This window comes from Pelmatolapia mariae, linkage group LG8, assembly GCF_036321145.2.
Source record: "Pelmatolapia mariae isolate MD_Pm_ZW linkage group LG8, Pm_UMD_F_2, whole genome shotgun sequence".
Classification (NCBI taxonomy): Eukaryota; Metazoa; Chordata; class Actinopteri; order Cichliformes; family Cichlidae; genus Pelmatolapia; species Pelmatolapia mariae.
In genome coordinates, this window is record NC_086234.1 from 16,426,582 (window position 1) to 16,449,384 (window position 22,803).

At 41.3% G+C, this 22,803-nt stretch overlaps 3 protein-coding genes across 4 annotated transcripts; all 3 read right to left on the reverse strand.

Annotated features, from left to right (window-relative positions):
• Positions 1–2,254: 2,254 nt before the first annotated feature.
• Positions 2,255–9,077, reverse strand: pgap3 (post-GPI attachment to proteins phospholipase 3). The gene is made up of 8 exons (XM_063481269.1): positions 8,654–9,077; positions 7,207–7,304; positions 6,915–7,067; positions 6,086–6,148; positions 5,589–5,650; positions 5,277–5,413; positions 4,583–4,787; positions 2,255–4,449 (listed from the first exon to the last, which is right to left on the reverse strand). The coding sequence occupies exons 1-8, from the start codon at positions 8,943–8,945 to the stop codon at positions 4,386–4,388; spliced, it is 1,074 nt and encodes a 357-aa protein (XP_063337339.1). The 5' UTR covers positions 8,946–9,077; the 3' UTR covers positions 2,255–4,385.
• Positions 9,078–12,590: 3,513 nt separating this feature from the next.
• On the reverse strand, positions 12,591–14,366 carry mylpfb (myosin light chain, phosphorylatable, fast skeletal muscle b). Its single transcript, XM_063482024.1, has 5 exons — positions 14,265–14,366; positions 13,167–13,347; positions 12,937–13,015; positions 12,791–12,839; positions 12,591–12,692 (listed from the first exon to the last, which is right to left on the reverse strand). Exons 1-5 carry the CDS (start codon positions 14,298–14,300, stop codon positions 12,591–12,593), a joined length of 447 nt encoding a protein of 148 aa, XP_063338094.1. The 5' UTR covers positions 14,301–14,366.
• Positions 14,367–17,033: 2,667 nt separating this feature from the next.
• Positions 17,034–22,128, reverse strand: LOC134633161 (sesquipedalian-1-like). Of its 2 annotated transcripts, none has more exons than XM_063482026.1 (4): positions 22,071–22,128; positions 21,519–21,629; positions 20,952–21,255; positions 17,034–17,859 (listed from the first exon to the last, which is right to left on the reverse strand). In XM_063482026.1, exons 2-4 carry the CDS (start codon positions 21,597–21,599, stop codon positions 17,477–17,479), a joined length of 768 nt encoding a protein of 255 aa, XP_063338096.1. In that variant the 5' UTR covers positions 21,600–21,629; positions 22,071–22,128; the 3' UTR covers positions 17,034–17,476. The 2 variants fall into 2 exon arrangements, with proteins under 2 accessions (XP_063338096.1, XP_063338095.1); XM_063482025.1 differs by lacking the exon at positions 22,071–22,128 and adding an exon at positions 21,979–22,064.
• Positions 22,129–22,803: the final 675 nt, after the last annotated feature.

Here is a 22,803-nt window from a genome sequence, read left to right on the forward strand (position 1 = left end):
ACTGGCACAAATAGTACAAGGTCAGCAAGCCCTTTAGACTGCAGTGTAATAGGGGAGGGACAAACCACAGACTATACATGTCACTTCTCTACTCACTCTACCTCTAGCTCTGAACATTTTAACACAGGTTTAGCGTAACATTTCACTCCCACAAAACCTCCACCTAAATACAAGAAAAAATAAGGATTACACGGGAGGAAATGGAAATACATCAGTGCTTTGTAAGAGACTCTCACAGGCCTGTGAAGTGAATAAACAGCTCAGTGCATTTAGACATGGTCAAAACAACCTGCTGAAGTGAGCAAACTGAGCATCAGAATGAGGAAGAAAGATTATTTCAGTCAGTTGTGGCATGTTTGTTTGTGTCAGAAGAGCTTGTCTGAAAATTTCTGAAACTACTGATCTGCTGGGAGCTTCCCAAACAACGATCTGCAGAATGGTTTGAAAACGAGAAGATAACCGGTGAGCTGCAGCTCGTGTCAGAGGTCAGAGGAGAACAACCAGACTGCTTTGAGCTGATAGGAAGGCAACAGTAACTAAAATAATCTCTAGTTACAGGATCTCTGGAAGCACATTGTCTACAGCAACAGAAGACCACACCGGGTGCCATTCCTGTCAGCTAAGGACAGGAAACTGAAGACAAGCAAACCAAAACTGAACAACAGAGGCACAAAAAGGGCTGCTGGATCTGATGAGTCTAAATTTCTATTTTGACAATCAGATGGTAGGGTCAGAATGTGGTGCAAACAACATGAAACCATGATTTCACCATGTCTTGTATCAACAGTTCAGGCTGCTGGTGGTGTTAAGAGATATATTTGGGCTCCTCCTTACTAATTCAGCTTACCTCCTTGTTGTTTCCACCCATATCCATCCCTTTATGACCACAGTGTGTGATCTTCTGGTGGCTGCTTCCAGCAGGATAACATGCCTAAGGTGTCAAAGTTCAGTCATCTCAAACTGGTCTCTGGAACATCACAATGAGTTCACTGTTCTCAAATGGCCTCTACAATCACCAGATTCCAATCCAATAGACTTTTTGGATGTGGATGGATGTGAGATGCTCATCATTGATGTGGCAAATCTGCAGCAACTGTGCGATGCCGTCATGTCAATATGAACCAAAATCTCTATGGAATTTTTCCAGCACCTTTTTCAGTCAATGGCATGAAGAATTAAGGGAAAAGAGTGTATACTAGGAAGGTGTGTCTGACAGCTGGATTTGCCACCATTTAAAAAAAATGATTATTCCAAATGAAACTTACAAAAACTTACTGTAAAAAATGACTGCACTGTGCTGTATTAAAAAACTTTAGGTTTGTTTGCCATTAAAACAGCTACTTTAGAGTTCCCATAAACATCATATGCTTTCCAGAGACTTTACATCACATCTTTTCTGAACTATAAAAGGATATCAGCTTTGTTGTAATTTCCCCTCTGTCCCTGCACTTCACAGTCACTGAAACACTGCTCTATTCAACATTTAAAAAAAAACAAAACCTGAAGGCGAGTGCAGAGCAGAGGTTATTTATCGGTACAAAGACTTAGGTCAGGTTGTGGGTCATTGCTATCTAAACCACACCACAGTTCACAGGAACACATCACAAAAAGTCCAAACACTATCATAACACTTCATGATTTTAACCAACGAGACTTTGGGCTCAGCAAAGAATCAAATACTATATTATATAATTAACATTTGCAGTAGTTCTCAGTTATTTTTCCTGCCTTCATGGACATAAACATTTGCAGCATTCAGCTGTATTCACTAAGGACAAAGCTTGTAACGTGATCCACCAGAGTGCGTTTACCTGATAGCACTTGTAGTACTTTGAATGTTTTCTGCTTGTGCATTTTTACCATTCATGCATCCACTTTAGAAACATTTACACCAGCGCAACGCAGAGAAATCCCAGTGGAAGGGTTAAAAATGGTGTCTTTACAATCCTCTGCAGCTGAAACGTTTTCAGTCTACAGATGGAGAGATGGTTTCTGTAAGACAGCTATGAAGTGGCAGCTCTTGGACAACAGCTGGTGAATGGCGTTTGCCACATCGCAGAGCAGCGAGACACTAGAGAGCAAATACCGTTGGCATATTTTACTGCATTCCTCAATGCACACATACCACATACTCTGTTTGTTAGCATTTTGAATACTATTCTTTTTTTCATATTTAATTGACATGGGGTAAAGCTGAATTTGTGCAATATAAAGACAGGATAAATCCTAGGCGCAGAAAAAAACAAACCCCTGCTTAATTTCTTCTCAACAAAGAACAATTTTATTTACTCCATTACTGAAGATTTTATTTAATTTTTTTTGGTCAAACATTAGATGTGAGGTGGAGGAAAGTACACTTGGTTAGAGAGGTGACAGTGCACAGGGCAGCAGGCAGGGGGCAGCAGACGAATGAGAGAAGGGATGCGGTTACTGGCAAGAAAGAAACAGAACAATGGGATGAAATCACAGCAAAAACTGGAGTGTGTTTTCTGCCAGGAAATATTTAAGCTATTGAAACAGATTTTAATTACAGTGAAAACACAATTTTCTCATCTGTGGACAAAGGGACTTTGGTAGAAAAGCAAAGATTTTGTGTTAAATGGACAGTTTTCTCTTTAAAAGTGCTCAAGGGGCTGACAGATCTCGCATTACTCTGAGAATATAAACCATTTTGCTGCAATGATAAACACTGTATGAATTATATATAGTTTGTTCTATTCATAACTGTTCAGTGTCTCTGTCGTGATTTCAGGAATCTTTTTCCCACCCAAACCTCTCTGTGCATTTTGTCCTCTTGTCTTCCCCCACCCCCATCGCAGGCTGTCAGCGAAGCTAAATATACCCGTCTTCTCACACGCATTCATGCAGCAATCCTTCAACATATATGCGCTCACACAGCAGCATGATCTAGCTCACACTCGGTGATCCAGTTTATGATGCTAAAAAATGACAACAACAACAAAAAAAACACAATACAATGTCCTGTCAAGGCAACATGTACACACATACTGGTCATTGTTCACATTCTCACACAGCAGTACAAAGGCATGGGCGCAGTTTCACACACAAGCACAGTAAGTGCACGCACACCCCCGTGTAAAGTGCACGCATGGAAGGGAAGCTCTGAAGGACGAAGATGTACATGGAATGAATTCAAAGCTTAACATGCTCAGTGATACCCAAGTTACAATGCAGTGTGTAAGGCTGATTTGTGGATGGAGGAGGTTTAAAATACTGCAGAAAGAAATGCAACCAAGTCAAAATTAATGGGTGTACAACAACTCATTCACTCAAACACACTCGCACATCAACTAAGCCCTGAATAAGACACTTTATGCTGGAAAAAAAATGACAACAAAAAACAGAAAAAGCAAAAACATACAGCTTCCTGTTGCATTGCTCATTTTTCCTAACTCAATCATTCCTCACACTAAAAGGCAATCCAGGTGAATAAAACTAAAAACACTTACGATACTTCAAAAAAAAAATCACCAAAATGTAAAAGAAAAAAAGAAAAATCAAGCAACCAAAAGTGAGCAAAACTGCCAATAAACTGAAGCACAAATTGGTCAACATCAGAATTTTTAAAAAAAGAAGTAAAGGCAGGTGATTAAAACAAAAATAAAAATCTGAGTGACAATGAAGGACACGGCAACAAACAAAAGCACAGTGGAAACAAGAGAGGCACAAAAATAAAGGTGTGAGGGGGGAGGGAGAAAAACACAGTCAGCTAGAATGGCCTCCAACATCCCCCCCCCCCACCCACTTCTCTCGCTCTGGAACAATCAGCTGCCGGCCCCCCTTCACCGGGGGGCACCTCGCTTGTGTCTGCCAGTCCACTTTTGGCACACACAGAACCCAACACATGTTGCTCCGCCACGCCGAGAGGCCCGACCAATGATAGGGTGCCATCTATTGTCAGCGCATCGAACTGCTGTTTGGATGTCCAAAGACGCTGGTGAGTGTCAAAACTATGGGATTGGGAACTCGCACAACTACACAAAAACCCGAGGAGCGCTTGGAGTGAAGAGTTGGGTCTGCTCTAGGTCGAAATAAATACTTTTTTCCTTCATCCTGTCGTGCGCGTACGAATGACGGTGAAAGAAAGGTAGCACGCATCATCATTACAAGGCAAAGTGGAGTGAGCGTCACACATCGTGTGGTTGGTTTTTTTGTTTTGTTTTGTTTTTTAAATGAGAATTTACCTCAAATAAATACAATAAAATAAAATAAAAACAATGTAAACAAAGTCTGCTTCGATGAAAGTTGTGGAGATATCATGCATGTCATCTGGGAGGCTGAGCTACTTCAGTGTTCGGGTGTCCCGCTGCCCTGACTGGAAAGGTGCGAAGGTGTAGGCAAGGTGAAGAGGCGAAGAGCTCCTCCTACTCGACTTTAACACCCAACTTCTCTGTGTTTAGTAAGTAGAGGCTGTCGTCTATGAGGAAACTGGAGGAAGAACAAAGTATCGATCATTCACCATAAGGTAGTTGCATCTGATTCCCCTAACATTTCTCTCAGTATTAGTGCCAAAACACTTATTTTCTCTGCAATTCCATCTCTCACATATTTTTTTACAAACCTGTAGAAAAGGAAATGCACTGGGATGGTGCTGAGGTGCCAAACAGCGTGGGCGTCTAAGACCCAAAGCAGTGGGGGAAAGTCCAGAAGCTCCAGCAGGGCCAGACCGTGGAGCAGCACCACCACCAGGCCGCACTTCCACCAGTACGGCAGGGTCCGCCGGTTCTGCCAGCACCAACAGAGCCACCACAAGAGGTTTACCATGCCTTTAAAAGCCCAAAAAAGATGAGCAGAGAGCATTAAATCACAGATATCTGAAAGAGCTGATGCTTGAAGGACAGCAGTGAATGAGACGATCATATAAAGGGGTTTAAAGCATAATTAGGAATTTTTAATGAGGAAGCACAGGTTGGTTTAGTTGCTATAAAAAGAAATATATACTAAAATAGATTACTGCAGGGCTTTAAATGTAAGAACAGCATAGCGATGCTCGCTTGCAAGAAAAAAAAACAAAACAAAAAAAACAAGCCTTCCAGTCTGTCCTTGAAAGTTTGGATTTATTAAGCAGACTGATTCAGTTCACCTCTGGCTGATCGTCAGTATAGTCCACTGTAGCTGCGTACATCACAAACTATTGTACAGTTGAGAGAATAAAAGCTGAACCACATGGAAAAGTTAAAAAAAAAAAAAAAAAAAGATTCCTCACATAGCAACCATTTACAGGCTTATATGTTACTTGTGGACATGGACTGTACCGATTGTGGCGTTTGCAGCCATGTTGTAGCCGTAGTCAAAACTGACAAAGGTCAAGTAGGACACGTGTGAGGTAAAGACCAAAATGAGCAGGACTCCCACCATGCTGGACACACCGGGTCGCTTTAGGCCCAACGTTCTGGCAAAGAGAGGAAGGAAGGGAAGTAAGACATAGAGTTACAACGTCTACACTTGACAAATATTCTCTCTCGTTTTTAATCCAACTTTATCCTAGAAGATATTTGAACCAGGATTAATGATTACCATCTAGAATGTGGTTTCGGATGCCAGTTGGGTGTGGAAGGTTTGCTTACCTGACGCAGCACAGGTAGATTGAGTAAAGAATGACTGCTGTTGCACAGAAATAGTCCATTTTCTATAAGAAAAACATACAAAATCTTAACTTAAGATCAACCAGTGCTTGTTTACAGAAACTACACTGCGCACAGCTCGAAGGTTGATCAGTAATGGCATTAGGATGTTGCTCATTTGCTAAGCTCATTAACCAATCAAAGAGCAGAATGCTCATCTCAACAGGTGGTCTGGCAAGTCGAAATGTACATTAGCAGTTTTTCTCACTCTGTGTACATTAAAGTAAAGCTTTTTTTATTATTATTAAAACTAGATCATGTGACTGCACGTAAAACTGTAAAACACTGTTTAAACAGTGTTTCTGGCAGAAAACAAGCTGACTGAACACAAGTAAATGGAACAAAACGGGACTCAAAGGTGGGAGATCCCCAGTAGGATACACACAAATCAACTCTTTTTTTTTAGGGTAATAAGTTACTAGAGGTTTAAAAGCCCTTACCTCAGTGAGATAGGTGTCCCGGGTGTGAAACACTGTGGACCAGAACCAGGCATTGAGAGATACCTGAAAAACCCCCACAAAGATTTAAATATTAAAGTCTGAATAACTCATTGTTTGGATAATTTCTGCATCAGACATACAAGTTTTTGATAGAAAACATTTTTTGTTTATCATTTTAAAAGACAACCTATTGGCCAAGTAATCTAGAAGTGCTTTCTATTAAGTTAGTATCTATTTCTTGAGGTATAATGCTGGGCAGTTAATAAATAACGGGTCATGCAGATGGGCTACAGTAGCACAAGACCACACCGGCTGCCACTCCTGTCAGCTGAAAACAGGAAACTGAGGCTACGATTTATAGAAGAAGATTTAATATAAGATTGAAAACTTTTGTCCTTTCTGATGAGTCTCCACTTCTGCTTCAACATTCAGATGGTAGGGTCAAAATTTGGCATAAACAACATGTCCATGTCCATCCCTTTATGGCTACAGTGTACCATCATCTCATAGCTGCTTCCAGCAAGATAGTGCAACATATCTCAAAGGTCAAATCCTCTCAAATGGCCTTCACAGTTACTACATTTCAATCCAGTAGAGCACCGTTGTGATGTACTGTGATGGGAGACTCAGATCATGGATTTCCAGCCACAAAATAAAGTCAGTCTATCCAATCTCAGTGTACAGACACAGCCAGCATATAGACAACTTTGTCCTTTAGGTGATCAAGCATAACAAAGATAACTGACTTTTTGCCCTTTTGAAGTACAATAAACACAAACACACACTTTTTAATGTTCTCCATCACATCCGGATACAGAAATCAACTCACCAGGGAGAAGGCGTTGATGGTGTGGTACATGGGGCTCTGTCGTGGCACCGTGCTCCGATAGCGCAGTAGCATGAGAAGGCAAGCCAGGCCGTTCAGCAGAGAGGCCAACGCGGATGCCGGCTCCTCAAAACACAAGAAGCGTGCAAACGGCCACTGTAGGGGAAAAAAATAATTCGTCCACAATTTCAGATTTGACTGAAATCAATGAAATCTCACAGAATACATAAAAGCGGACAGCATATTCTTTATTGATCAACCTTGGGTAGGAGTGTGTGATATTTGAGTAACAAACCTTGCCGTGGAACTGTGGGACCCTGTACCCCTCAGCCTGGTAAAGGCCGACTGTGGTCCACATGCACTGATAGCGGCAGTCGTCACGGCACGTCCAACCTGAACAAAGAGAGGAGCTGAGTGCAAGCACATCAGAGCTGCAAATTTTGGTATTGATCGGATACAACTAAATACAGGGCCAGCATTGTTGACACCGATAACAATATCTGAATCATTATTAATTTGCAAACTCTGAACACAGTTTAATGACCATTAAATCACTGTAATTTTTTTAAGTTCTACAAAAATTAGTTAACACAATTCAAATCAACTCAATTTTACTTGTAGCACCCAGTCACGACAACAGTTGAATTAAGGTGCTTTATATTGTAAGATAAACGCCCTACAATAATACAGAGAAAACCCCAACAATCAACCTTATGAGCAAGCACTTTGGTGACATTGGGAAGGAAAAACTCCCTTTTAACACGAAGAAACCTCCAGCAGACACAACAAAAGACATCTTTCAGATTTTCATGTAATTTGAAACCAGGTGTTTTGGAAACCTGGAATGCAAATGTGCCTGTCTCTACAGCACGTTGGGTCAGCGTCTGTTGTTTAAATGTGCTATAGGCTATAAATCAAATAGACGTGCCAGTCAACACAACAAGATTCACACGTTTTTTGTTTGGTTTTTTTATAGCCCATACTTAAGGTGTATTTTGTCATTTTCATAAAAATTATTAAACACAATTCAGTGGGCTACATACTGAACTTAGAGGATAGCAACAAAGAATCGATCCTATTGCACTAAGATCGATCTGATACCAATACCAGCGTTGGTCGATATTTGGATGATCCCATCACTTCTCCATTCACAAAGCAGGGGATCACGCTGAATTCCCCTTACACTAAATAAGCTTGAGTGATCATCAATATAATAAGCATGGAAGCTGTTTCAATTCTTGTATAGCAGTGAATAAACTTAAATACACAAGCAACTACAAAAGGCATTTCCTGGATATTTTATACAACTTTAAGCATAGAGGTAAAAGAAAACAATTTATTAAATATTTAAAGGGGTTGCCTTTTGGCTAACTAGTTGTGTAGACACAGCACAGAAAAGTTAATAATGGCAGAAGGGTGGGGTGACAATAGAGCTGTTGGGAGAGCTTGACCAGCCTGAAAATCTGGTTTTTAGTCTTGAAGGCCATGAAACAAGGTCACAATTTTCTTTTTAAAGACATGTGAAGACTAAAAGTCACACATGTAGGCATCAGTACAAAGCACCTGCATGCACGAGTGAATATAATGAACGTAAACAGCAAATTAATGGGGGTCAGTTAGCAAATGTTGCTATACACATATATGCATGTACAAGTTGCCACAATATTAATAAGCACTGATGGAAAAATCTATTGCTAGCAAGGTAAGTTAGCTTAACTTACCTGCCAACAAGAGCAACTCACCTGTCAGCGCCATGTACTGCGGCTGGGCAGACAGGAAGCCGTTTAGCCGAGCTCCGGTGCAGTTTGTGCGGATACACTGCTTCACACAGTCTCGGTAAACCGGCTCCTTGTCGCCTTGAGAGGATTGCACAGTGGTCACCGACATCAGGAGCAAGAGGACGGTGACCACAGCGGGGAGTGTGACAGATGTGCCGCGGAGTGAAACCACAGAGGCCATGGCGGTTCTTCTGGGCCCGTCAGGATTCACGAAGGCACGACCGGACGACAGCGGCGTGAAGCCTACAACGCGCATCACCACGGGGCCATCCCCAGTTTGTGCGGACAAACCAGGCCTGAAATGTGTTACAGTACCGCTGATGGACCGGGAAATGCCCACTCTTCCTCTGCTCCCCTGAGCTCAGCCAAGTTTCAAACTCGAACAGCGTTTCCTGTCGACATTTCAAAATTAAAACAACATTCCCGGAAGCGTAGTTGCTCAAGTTGTAGTAACCTATATCATACAGGTCTCAGCTAGTATAACTTAACAAATTCTTCTCATAAACATAATTTCTACGTCGTAATACGGCTTATTTGATAAATTCTGGCTAATATCTTAAGATTGGTTGCTTTTATTTTGAAGGCGGAAAGTTTTGTCGCAAAAACCTTTACATCCTGATTCAGTCGGCAACGTCACCAGGTCACGTGACCCATTGATCTTTTGATTTTTAAATAATAATAATAATAATAATATATAAAATTGTTATGATAATAATAATAATATGTTTATTTTATTGTATATAATACTAACCATTTGTTACCATTTTCTTTCAATTTTTATTTTTATAATTTCTCTAATTCATTTTTTCTTCCTGTCCTTTGTACTGCTGCTGTAACAAATGAATTCCTCCAATGATGGATTAAATAACGTTTATGTATAATAGTTTATTATTATTATTATTATTATTATTATTATTATTATTATTATTATTATTATTATCATCATCATCATCATCATCATCATCATCATAACAACAACAATAATAATATCAGAAACTGCACCAGATTTGTCTGGGATTCATTCATGACAGAAATTCATTAATATATTTAGATTTTATTTTTTTGCAAAAGTTTTTTTCCTTTCCTGGAAACGAAAATGGGAATTCCATTTTTTAGTCTAAATGAGGTATTACACTGCAGGCTGGCCAGTTTAGCATCCAGACGCTTTCCCTTCAGAGGTGTGTTGTTGGAATCATTGCAGAGTGTTTTGCTGACAGTAAAAAGAAATCATCTTAATGGTTTTATATAGCTTTCCAAAACATATGTATCATTCAGCTTTAATGGTGCCTTCACAGATATATAGCTTGTCTGTTGGACGTGCACTGATCCAGCTGTGCGCCAATAACAAACCAGCTTGGTGAGATCCACTTTTTCCACTTTTCACTGACTCTGTCGTAAAGAGCTCATGGCTGAGAAGATGACGCCATTTCTCAACAATGTTTAAATACTTCCTTTTCTTTTTTTTCATGATTGAGTTTTATTTTACATTGCAGTGTCAAACTGTGCTCACTGACAGTGACAGCAGATTTTCTTTTTCACAACCGGTTGCCATGGTTTTCACTAGGAAATCACGTCTGCTGCTTGCCACAGCATTTTGTTTTGTATTTTGGTCTTATCTCCAAATATTTTGAATCTTCTGATAATATAAATAACTGTAGATGGTGTCTTCATGCATGCTCAATCAACCAGATTAGTGAATCCCAAAAGGTTGATTCTGTTCATCTGGACGTATCGTTGTCAGTGGGAGAAACGTTTCGTAACTCATTCAAGTGACTTCTTCAATCTCAGCTGACTCAGCTGACTCAGCTGAGACTGCAACTGACTGAAGAAGTCACTTGTTCTTTCTTGTTCGTAACTCATCGAAACATTTCGATGAGTTACGAAACGTTTCTCCCACTGACAACGCTACGTCCAGATGAACAGAATCAACCTTTTGGGAACTGTAGATGGTCTTTTTCTTCCATCATTTTTCCCTTTAGGTGTCTCCATGGATCATCTGCTGCCATCTCACCCTAAAGCTAGCATCCTCTTAAGACACCCCAACCCTCTATATGTCTTTTTATTGGAACCTTCTCAATAGATCTACCTTTTTTCCTCCTGGCTGGCAGCGTCATATTCACTATCCTTTATCCAATATATGACACACAATATGTCTGCCTTTATTCTCTCTATCATATCAGCCAGCTCTCTCCCTTTCTCCTAATTCCTACATTTAAAGTCCCTACTCACCACCTCCACACTCCTGCCTCTCCTTCTCCCCCTGCTGCCTCCTAACACCTTCACTCTCTTGTCTTCCTTTGTCTTTGGCCATCAGTGGCTCCATTTCCACTGGCACCCCACTGGCCAACAGCACCAGAGGCAGTTGTTAATAACCTGGACCCCAACCGATCCGGCATCTAAATCTTGTTCTTTTTGATCCACATGTTTGATTTGGCAAAGATTTTAACCCAGATGCTCTTCCTTATTCAACCCTCCCCATTTATCCAGGCTATGGACCGGCACTGGGAGTATAATGGCTTTCAGTCGCATCTGGTTGGGGGTGGGGGTTCAAAATTCCCAAATTCTTTGCAATTCTGTCTCAAGAAAAATGATTCCAAATTCTGGAACTTTCTGTATAATATTTTAAATTTAATATGTGAGTTTAAATCATTTGAAAATCTGATTTTGTCGCTATTTTATCCAACAACTTTTGGTTTTACTACTCACAGGGTGTCACATTTATTGGAATCAAGGATTGAAGTAGATCCAAAGGTAGACTACAGTTCTTCTGCTTACTATGTTGGTTTTATTGCTATAATGTTTTTTTTTTCTTTTTATCCTTTTGTACCTTTACCCTGAAAATGTGGTACCCACCCCTGATTTGGGATCATAGATTTATATTGAGAAATGGGATGATGGATAAAGTTCACACTGATAATGCTTCACCATATGCATAATACAGTCAGTCGGTGCTCTATGGGGCTGTCCACAGTCACCCAGCAGTTCTTTCACCCGCGCCCCCACTTAAACCAAGAGACACAGTGTGGTACGAAAGATAGTGTATTTTATTTGTACTTCTTATTTGTTACAGTGGAGACATAGACACAGTCACAGCAGCAGGAGTGGAAACAGCAGTGAGGGTGAGGTGGGGGGAAAGAAAAATAAAAAACAAAGCTGTTTTGCTTTTGTTTAGCTTTTTTATGCCGCCCACCCAATCACCGTCTTTCACCATCTCTTTCTCTATTTACAAGACTTTTAAAATCGTGCTTTCCTCTTATTACTGTAACCTTTCCTTTCGTACCTGTGTTTAAGAGAGTGACAAAATAAAAGAGAGGGGTAGGCAAACTATTATAGCGCAGTACTCCCACTCTTTTACTGTGCACTCCTGGCCGGTACAAACAGAAGGAGGGATCCATTAAACACTCTGTGCCCGGTTGAGACTAACAGACCGCCGGGGCCAGACTGCTCGCCTGTTTCAAGCAAGTGACTGTGCATGCACCACAGCACCCAAGAGACGTTTTGACCAACCACACTGAACTGCATATGCATATATATGTAGGTATGATGCATGCACTGTTGGCCTCAACATAGGAGGACAGAATGAGTCATGGGTGAGGAGGGGAGGGAAAAGATGGAGGAAGAAGAGGCAGGGACAGAGATAGAGAGAGCGTTTCGGTGTCACAAGATTATTTTTTATTGAAAATAATCCCATGTTCCCCTGTTGGTACTCACACACAAACACCCCCACAGCCTCCCGTCCTCTCACTGAACATCTCGATAGAGGAGACAAGTCTATTCGTAAGAAGAAAGAGCCGACCCGGGCGCGAGTGTGTGCAAGGAGGATGTTTCATTGGTGGAGAGGAGGAAGAATTAAGGGTATGAACAAGTGTGGGTTTCAACAGAGGTAAGAGATGTCGAGGATTTATTCCTCCTTGTCCTCTCCGTGTGTGATGACGTAGCAGATGTTCTTGTAGTCAACGTTGCCAGCCACATCAGGGGGGAAGGCAGCCCAGAGGTTCTTCATCTGCAGATGAAGAGGAAATGAAGAAATGAGTTACAGCCTGGCAAAAAACAAGGGCCAAATCGCGCTGCGAGTCAACGAGCAAAGTCCGATCAGCTCACCTCCTCAGCGGTGAACCTGTCGCACTGGGTGGTCAAGAGCTCCTCGAGGCTGGAGAGGGAAAACGCAGGAAATTTAAGATTAAGATGAAAGATTACAGTAGGAAGAGATCAGTGTAGTGATGGAAGATAAACGCGAATAAGCTTACAATTCCTTCTTGATGGTGCCAGTGGCCTCGGGGTCCAGGACCTTGAAAGCGCTCAGGATGACGTCCTCAGGATCAGCACCTATGAAAACAAAAACATAGAAAAAAATAATAATTCAGAACTATGTTAAGCACATAACATTAACTGTTTAGATAAATAACAACCATCACCTTACAGCGCCAAGTATTTTATGAAATAGAATACAAAGGACAACTGATATGTGCCAACACACCCTTCAGCTTCTCGCCGAACATTGTCAGGAACACGGTGAAGTTGATGGGGCCGCTGGCCTCCTTCACCATGGCCTCCAGCTCCTCATTCTTCACATTCAGCTGACCCATGGTGGCCAGCACGTCCCTGAGGTCGTCCTTGCTGATGATGCCATCTCTGTTCTGGTCGATGATTGTGAAAGCCTGGCGCAGACCGTGAGATTAGTCAGAGATTAGATCAGAGTTCAGGCAAACTTCAGCTAAAATAACACTTAATTAAAACCAGTGAAAACTGAGATTCTCACATTTCTCACAAGTCCTTATTATCCAGCTTGTTTTTCATGATTATTTGTGCAAGGCACTCTGCCAATGTAAATGTGTAAATGTGGAGCAGTTAGCTCCTTCTCCTTCCACATAGGAGGGCGTATCACCCAATGAAACCAAAGATGGCATTGCAAACCTTTTGGGACTTGGCAGCTGGTCAGCCACTTGTCTTTCTAAGGTGTTAAAATGGCTTGGGAATGTGAGACAAGCCCCTTGCGACATTTAAGGAGAAGGTATTGATTGCAGCTGTCATCCTTTTGCCTTGTGACTAAATCTTATGACCATGTTACCAATGTTCTCTTTGCTTCTGAGGCCTCTTAAGGGCCTGCCAAGCTACTGTTGACATTGTATTGTCTTTCATTTAGATCTGTGTACTGAAGAAAACCCCTACAAATGAATCCTGATTTCTATAATCTACTGATAACGACACTATTTACCTTGTTGATCACAGTGCTAAAACCCCCAAATTCCTTCAGTTTCAACCCTGAGCTCCCCTTCCCCTGTGCACCAGCTGTTGGGCCACATTCCAGTGAGGTCACGGAGCGAGTGTCTCCGAGGAGAATTTTTAAGCTAGCATAGAGCAGAGGTAACTGCTGTCAACAGGAGAGCTCAAATTTACTGTCCTGCCGTGCTGATGAAGGCATTTCTTTTGCTGTTGTGCAGCTAAAGTGACGAGATCTATATCTTCTGATAGCTCTCTCACGTTACATTCAAGGTCATATGATAGAGTGCTCGGTTACATCACCACCTTAGAAGTTACTGATAGAAAGCTTGAGGTGTGATGAGGAAAAGGTTACCTCCTTGTACTCCTGAATCTGGCTCTGCTCGAACATGGAGAACACGTTGGAGGATCCACCCTCACCCTGCTGCTGCCTCCTCTTGGCTTTCTTGGGTGCCTGTGATATGATGTGAGGTGTAAGAAAATCCATACATGACATGACATGAACTAAAGAAGCAGATCCTGGTTAACTCTCAAAATCATCATATGAAGAAAAATAAATAAATCAAATCAAATTTATTCCTGAATAAATTAAGCTTGGATTGGCAGTTTTGCCAGTTGAATCTATCTTTGGGGTAATGACTGAATTTATCCCCCTCTTAAAAAAATCATAAACTTTGAAACAATCACCCAATTTATAAAACACTATGTAATGTGTTGAGGACTACAATAATAAGGAATAGGTCCTGCCGAACTTTAGCTCAAGGCAGCAGATAACACTAACACTGGGTCCAAATCCAAAAAACTGGCACTCCTTCAAGTTCACTTCATGGGATGTTGGTAGTCCAGATAGCAAATATCTTAAAGATACGCCCATCTCATCATTTTAATGTAGAGAACATCCTAAAGACTTTTTTTTAAACCCACTGAAGTGGCCACACTCACCATCTCTCAAGTTTGTGAGGTTGTTGTTGGTCAAGAAGAGAAGCCTACGCCAAGCCGATGTGACTGACATGTAGGTATTGAATGCCTGGGGTCTTATATACTAGCCCATAGGGGGCTAACTTTAGCCACACCATCAGGTTTGGCAGGAAAATAGAGCTGGGGTATAGTAAGAGAAAGAGGGAGGAGCGAGGAGGTGGCTGGGGGGATCGGTTTACTGATGATCCAAAATAGGCCGCAGAAGTCTTGGAATGAGGTGAATTCAATGCCAACAGTGACTTTGGTGTCATGTGTGGACTAATATGGACAGACGGGACACGCAGAGGGACAACTGAAACGTCCCCATTTTACTTACTGAGTCTTTGTCGTGGCTATTTCTGTCAACTTTATATATCTGTTGTGAGACTTCAAAGCCAAGTGTGTGATGGCAAAGCGTCGCTGCTTTACTGCCTTAATACAGACACAGATGGGACAGTTACCCCGCAGTCAGCACGGCCCGCTGCCTTCTATTAATTAATACTCCAGTGCTGCTCAATATCTCAGCAAACATTTCCTGAAGTCATCACCTGTCTAAATGATAGGTTTGATCTGAGGTTTGTGGCCATGGCCAGATCATTAGTGGCCATCAGGGTGTATAAACAGTTGTGAAACCTGAAAACAGTTGGCTGATGGACATTGGTCCAGGTCCAGCAATGACACACGACCACTGGGTCTCTGGAAAAAGTGACCGTGCATCAGTGAGAAATCCAAACAGTCCTTTTAATACTGCCTCAAGTAGCTGGAAATGCTCAGTGGAAAGAATAACATTGAAAGTGTTACTGGGAGGGGAACAAAATAGATCACAGAGGCCACCTTTACAGGGACTAAAGACAAAACAGGTGCTCATACCCAGGATAGTGAATCATTTTCTCTGTTTTACTGATTCAAGTGTAAGAAAGAAAAAAAGAAACAGGCAAAATGATGATTGGACTAAATGACCAGCTTTACCGCCATGGGTGCACTAATTTGGGTTCCTCCTCGAGGTTCCCAGTATAGTTGCTTTAGGATAGGAGGACAGTGACCCACCCACTAAACCCCATATATGAGCTTCATTGGCTGGCCATCAATCACACAACTGTACAGCTTAGGTATGTATGTATTGGTATCCCGCGCTGGCGTGAAGCGATCCTGAGTCTTAGCTGGCTCGTGGGTGTAGCGTTTCACGTGGCAAAATATGACCTAAATTATCTGCAATGTTTTGTAATGATGGAAAACGAAGCGCCCGATTGGCAAGGAGGAGGCAAAAAATGTGTTGTATGTGAAGCCGATAAGCAGCCAGCTCAGTTGTAGGCTCGAAGGTTGAAAAAAGAAGCGATGCAGACACAGAAGGACCGAGCAAAGACTATGAAGACAAGACAGCTGTACAGACTGAAATAGCCCTGCTGCCCTCCTGCCATTCTGTTTCTCAGCCATTTCGACCCCCTTCTAAAATTTAGCAGACTTCACCCTTCTTGGTCTGCGTTGACCCCCAGCCAACTGTCAGTCCTTTTTTACCCTGTCACTGGTCAAATTGTTTAAATCTGTGAGGCAAAATGGACTCATTAGGTCATCAATAATAATAGAGCCCAAAAGGAAATGTTTCCTCGATCTGACAATTCCTGATTTAAAATGGAAATGTGGCCAACTTTCAGCTACAGATTAACTCAGACCTTTTTAATGGCTGGCAGATTTATTCCTTATAAACACGCCAGGTATTATCAGCTCTGAAGTAATGAAGCTGTTATTAATGAGCAAATTTTATATCACCGTTTGACAGTTTCTTTCCTTCTCTGTCCTCGGTGAAATTTGTTCGGGCATGTTAAGACAGGGGTGTCAAACATAAGGCCTGGGGGATGAAATCGGCCTGCCAAAGACTCAAATCCAGCCCACTGGAAAGCTTTGTGCGAAGGAAAAACTCTGTTTTTACAATGTGTCCACAGTAAAAAAAAATCAACCAAAGAAATTTACATTTTCTGCGAATTAACAGAAGATTTCAGTCTAGTTTTAAGCTACCAGGATCCTTTCTGTAATTTAACACATTTATTTCTTACAGTTTAATCCCAAAGAGTCGTGCGGACACATTTCTTTCATTTGCCACAGCAGCATTTCTTTAGTAAATGTGTAGTTAAACGTTAAAGGACAGAAAGGACAGTTTTACTGATCCAGCCTCCTTAAAATCAAAATGTGGTGTATGTGGCCCACAGTGTAACACAGACTTGACATCCCTGTCTTAAGAGAAAGGTTTTCACCTGAACTGGTTAGCCATAGTATGTCCAGTATAGAGACAGTAGACTAGCTGGAGCAGATGGAGGTCATATTTCAGGTGTGTGACTTTATAAAAATGCCAACTTAGGAAATAACATCATTGCAGTGACAAACAAAGGTTAATAAAACAGATGATCATAGATCATTTATTGACTAATCTATGAAAATGTAAGTAAAAGAGAAACAGCATGTTTCTGGAAGAAAACAAATATAACGATGCAGACACAGAGGGAGAAAATATAACTATACAACAACTATATATTACCGACACATTTCTGATCCAGTGCACGTATGCGTGATAAAGCTTCTCTATAAGTTAAGGGTTAGAAACAAAGGAAACTTTTATCATCCAAAATCTATCAAGTTTTCTTCCTGAACATTTGCACCGCCGTGTCCTTTCTTTGACCACATGGCAATCAGTTCCTTTACTTCCTTTCCATAATCTTCATGCAGCTGGTTAAAGTCGTACTCCCCAATCGTCTGAAATGGATCAAACATTGGCACGTTGGCATTCTTCTTCGGTCGCAGTTTGGGTGATTTCTTACTAGCCGTCTTGGATGAAATGGTAAGAGCTTGTAGGTTTGGACAGGAATTCGGGCTGGGTGCTGTTCCCAGCGCAGATGAGGTGCAGGTGTTTGAGGTCACAAAGACGGCAGCAGGCTGGACGGTGTTGAAATTTGGCATGACAAAAGGTTTGCTTGGTTGACTGGAGAGCGCACCCAATGCATCTGAAGAAAAAAAGCAGTGAAATATAGAAATTAAGGAGGTGAATGCACATGAACAGAAAGACAAAATCTGCTCATGCTGCATGTGTACGGCAGAAGTCCATCCACTTGCTCAATGACGCTTTGATCTAACCTTTAACTCTACAATCAGTGGGTGATCTCTTCAGGCTGTGGGCTCTGGAATACTGAGAATCTCTTACTGATCACTACATGCTCAGAAAATGTACACAAATAAAGCACTGTGTCATACATAAGATAAGATAAGATAACCTTTATTAGTCCCACATGTGGGAAATTTGTTTTGTCACAGCAGGAAGTGGACAGTGCAAAAGTTATGAAGCAAAAATTAGAATAAAATAAAATAAGAATAAATACAGTATACAACTGTACAGAATAGAATAAAATAAAATACTATATACAGTAGAATAAAATAGAATAAAATATGCAATAAGATAAAAATAGAATACAAGTGCTATATACAACTCAGTAAAAATACAACGATACCAGAAAAGATTATTGCACATGTGTGAATGTGTGTGTTGATCAGTTGGAGTCTTTGTTGTGCAGTCTGACAGCAGTGGGGAGGAAAGACCTGCGAAATCTCTCCGTCCCACACCGTGGGTGCCGCAGTCTCCCACTGAAGGAGCTGCTCAGTGCTGTCACAGTCTCATGCATGGGGTGGGAGATGTTGTCCAACAGGGATGACAGCTTAGCCACCATTCTCCTGTCACTCACAACCTCCACTGGGTCCAGAGGGCATCCTAGAACAGAGCTGGCCCTGCAGATCAGCCTGTTCAGTCTCTTCCTGTCCCCAGAAGAGATGCTGCCGCCCCAGCAGACCACACCATAAAAGATGGCTGAGGTTTACATGCTAAGCAAACAGGTGCTAATCCAAGTTTTTTCTGTCAGTTTTTCTACATGATAAAAGAAATGCTGCTTTAGGCTCAAACTGTAAGAAATAAATATGTAAAATTAGCTCTGACTGTGTTGTAATTATAAAATGGAAATTTGGGGAAAATAACATAATGTCTTTTTTTTTCTTTTTACTGTAAACCTGCTGTAAAAATCATTAATGTCTATAGTATACTGTGAAAAAACAGGAAATCCATGTTGTTTAATTGTTTATCTGTTTCTTTATTGACATTGGTGTTATAGGAATGACCATGGGGGAGGTATTTATCACTCAGAAAAGCTGTAAACCTTAAAAAAATAGAGTTAAAAGTTTCAATTTTAAAGTTGTCCTTCACATTTTCCAAAGCTCTCCAGTGGGCCAGATAGGAGTCTTTGGCAGGCCCATTCTGGCCCTCAAGCCTTATGTTTGACACCCCTGAACTAAAGTTTTAGTTTATTTGTTTTTGTAAAACCTCTTTAACATGATCTTTGTGCCTCTCTGCACCGCTTAATGTGCTCCTAACTTACATAATCTGACCTGACTTTTATATGGAGGCTCAGATTTGACCTTTTAAAACTCGGGAGTTGTCTGTGAGCAGCCAAAATGAAATTTCAATATAAGGATTGTTGTTTTTTTGACACAATAAGACTCAGACACAGGCCACTCTTTGAAAGGACGAGACTCGCAAGAAACAAAGGTAAAAGAATATGTCGATCCTTTTCTACGCTAACCCTTGTATCCTTACTGCATGCCTCAAAGTTAATCTAGCTTTGAATCTTCTAATTAGTTTTATTTATTTATTTTTTTTTTAAATTCAGTTTACTTTAAGTTAGTTTCCAGAGTGGATTTTCCCATTTCAGTTTAGTTTCTGTTGCATTAAAATGTCTAGATTTAGTTTAGTTTTTATTAGTTTCAGTTTTAGTTTTAGTCTTTTTTTTTTTGATTATAGCTGTAAGAAGGGCGCGTGTCAGAGGTGGTGGTTGACTCAAAGTGTGTCACAGAATTCTATCACATAGAAACTCTGGATATTTCCTCTATATTTTCATTTTTATTCACAAAATCATTTCAGTTACTTATATTTCTTTTCAAAAATCTAGTTTTTATTTTTATTTTAGTCCTGTACCTCTCTCTCTCTCTCTCTCTCTCTCTCACACACACACACACACACACATGTCTGGTTTGCTATCCTCGTGGGGACATCCCATTGACATAATGCTTTCCCTAGCCCCTAACCCTAACCATTAAAAATGAATGCCTAACCCTAACCCTTACCCTAAACCTAACCATAACCTAATTGTAACCCTGACAGTAAAACCACATTTTGAGTGTGAAAATTGCTTTCAACCCCGAGGGGACCTGGATTTTGGTCCCCACGGTGCAGAAAGTCCCCACCAGGATAGTAAAAGTCAGATTTTGGTCCCCACCAGGATAGTACGAACCCGTACACACACACACACACACACACACACACACACACACACACACACACACACACACACACACTCTGATAAATGTATTTTGCCCAAGGATTCTTCAGTGTACAGACTAAAGGAGCTGGAGATCGAACCATCAACCTCCCAGTTGGATGGCCCGCTCTAGCACCAAACATAAATCTAGTACGCTTTCTGCTTTACGTGAGCTTTATGCTCACACCTCATGGTCAGGACATCAGGTCCATAAACGGATTCAATGACTGATATTAACTTAATTACCACTTAAGTCAATTACTACTTAACAGGTGAAACTAATTGTCATTTTAACCAGTTTTTAAGCAAAATGCCACCAAATCTGTGAGAGCGTGTCAACTTTGTTTTAATGAGACGTGTCTGTATATGATATGAGATCGATTTTGTGGTGGCTATGAGAAATTTATGACCGACATTTGAAAAAAAGCAGAATGATCAATAACAAATATTAACAATAAAAACTTGGTTGAAATAAACGGTGCTCTGGTTACTACTCTGTTAATAGATAAAACATCAGTAGTGATTATAATGATGCGACTGATGCTGCGAGATCATAATATGTGCGTGTGCGTGTGTGTCTATACAGCATGTACCACAGTGTACCAGGTGTCTGATGTAGAGGCAGGAAAACAGTGATGCAACGCCTCTCGCAGCTGCCCTCCAGAACAAAGGCTGCTCTCTTTAGCCCCCCTCTCCCCAACAAAGATAAACACGCTCCATCTTTCTGCCTCCCTCACCTCTGTACTTCGACTCCATGTCCACTACAAGCAGGGCCAGGTAGCTGTGGCTGGCTGACAGCAAGGCTTTGATCCAGCTCTCCTGACTGGCCTGGTTCTCCGCGGCAAACTTGTACGTCCGCAGCCCCGGCTCCCTCCACACCAGCGAGAAGGCGAAGTTCTCCTCGGACTCGCACAGCTGGACGGTGCAGCCCTCCAGAACAATCACTCCGATCAGATCCCGGTCGGTCTGCCGGTCTTTGTAGAAGAGGAGGTTCCCCTTCAGCACGAACCAGCGCTTCTGATAGGAAGTCTTGATCTCACCCTGTGTGTGTGTGACAGTTGTGTTTTACTGACTGCTGTACAAACGCCTTGTGTACTCAATTTCTTACATAACTGATTTGAGGAAACAGGCAACCCAGTGGGAGGTGAAATGTCACAGAGATTTTGAAAGCTGAACTTAAAAACAGTTTTTAAAAAATCCCCTCTCAGTTTATTTACTTTAGATGACCTCACTACCCTTTCTGTTTGTTTTTCAAAATAATACGTTAATCAGGTTCCCTGTAAACCTGAGCCAGGGCGTCTTACCTTCTTGTACAGGTACCCTTCCTTATCCACAGGTGAGTTGCAAGATTCAAAATAGGAGAGGACTTTTTCATCAATCTTCATTTCAACATCTCAGTGTGCCCGGAGCAAAATCTGCCACGCACACACCACAGATCGACAGAAAGAAAAAAAAAGACTTTATGTACTTCCTCATGTTATTGCTGTGACTATTTATAATTATGGAGAAGTTATGTTAACAATATTTTAATGACCCATTGTCGCCCAGCGGCCAAATAAACGCCCCTTTTCCGCGTTTTAAACAAGGAAATGCATATTTCGGCGTTCATACTCAAGAATAAGAATGACTGCTTTCTTTTCTACAACGGAAACTTAAATACAGTCGTGTTTCGCTCGTATTCAGCCGAAAACACGGCGATCGCCATGAATAAGACGAGTTTTTTAAGTAAGGCGTTTACGCGCGCCTGAAGTAACACAAACTTACTCAACACCAGTCTCTGTTGGCAATACGCCTAAAAGTTGAGAAACGGAGAGGCCGGTGAGTTTCTCATATCCACATGGTTCTTGTTTACTCACCTCTGTGAAATGGGAAAATGAAGCCGTTCCTCTGTGAGCGTCTGAGTCAATCAATCGCTTCCTGGTAAGGTGAGCGCAGCTACACGTAAACACTTTAAATAAATGGGCTGGTCCCCGGGTTTTATCACTTAGGCTAGAAACCCTGTCAGTTTACCCAAATTAGTTGTAAATGTGTCATACTTGTAAAATCGGCTCCTTTGATGCAGTTAAAAGCAATTCGAATGCAGAAGTTTGGCACTGCTGTTGTGTAATTCAGCGGTTTCGTCTTGCAGAGGGGCCCTCTTACAAAACCTGCATTGGTTCATGCTGTTTTTATTTAAAAGTACTTTAAAATTTCATACAAATGAGGATCAAAAATCGACCTTCTTGATTAATGAAAATGGTCTTTTTGATTGGTGAAAACTTGATAACATAAATGCACACAATGGACAACGATAAACAAAATTATAGTGTTGTGCAAAAGTCTTGAGCCACCCCTGATTAACAGTCAAAGCTCTTTTATGGATGTTGAATGTTACATTCTCTGTGAAGGTGACCCCACACTGCTCCAGTAATATTGAGATCCAGGCTCTGGGGAGGCCAATCCACTGTGTGTTTTTCCATCCAGGTGCTTTTACTGCGTTGGCAGTGTTTTTGGATCATTTTCATGCTTAAAAATTAAGCTGTTGCCAAGCTGATATTTCCCACATGGAATTTTATGGTGGATCAAACCTGATGGTACTTTTCTGCTTCC

Excerpts from the sequence above, each read along its gene's own strand:
- pgap3 (XM_063481269.1), bottom strand. The coding sequence starts at position 8,945 with ATGCGCGTTGTAGGCTTCACGCCGCTGTCGTCCGGTCGTGCCTTCGTG. Across the intron at positions 7,305-8,653 it reads GCAGTACATGGCGCTGACAG|GTTGGACGTGCCGTGACGAC; the intron begins GTGAGTTGCTCT and ends CTCTTTGTTCAG. Across the intron at positions 6,149-6,914 it reads CCATCAACGCCTTCTCCCTG|GTATCTCTCAATGCCTGGTT; the intron begins GTGAGTTGATTT and ends GGGGTTTTTCAG.
- mylpfb (XM_063482024.1), bottom strand. The coding sequence starts at position 14,300 with ATGTTCGAGCAGAGCCAGATTCAGGAGTACAAGGAG. Across the intron at positions 13,016-13,166 it reads GTTCGGCGAGAAGCTGAAGG|GTGCTGATCCTGAGGACGTC; the intron begins GTGTGTTGGCAC and ends TTGTTTTCATAG. Across the intron at positions 12,840-12,936 it reads GGCACCATCAAGAAGGAATT|CCTCGAGGAGCTCTTGACCA; the intron begins GTAAGCTTATTC and ends TTCCCTCTCCAG.
- LOC134633161 (XM_063482026.1), bottom strand. The coding sequence starts at position 21,599 with ATGAAGATTGATGAAAAAGTCCTCTCCTATTTTGAATCTTGCAACTCA. Across the intron at positions 21,256-21,518 it reads AAGGGTACCTGTACAAGAAG|GGTGAGATCAAGACTTCCTA; the intron begins GTAAGACGCCCT and ends ACACACACACAG. Across the intron at positions 17,860-20,951 it reads CATGGAGTCGAAGTACAGAG|ATGCATTGGGTGCGCTCTCC; the intron begins GTGAGGGAGGCA and ends TTTTTTCTTCAG.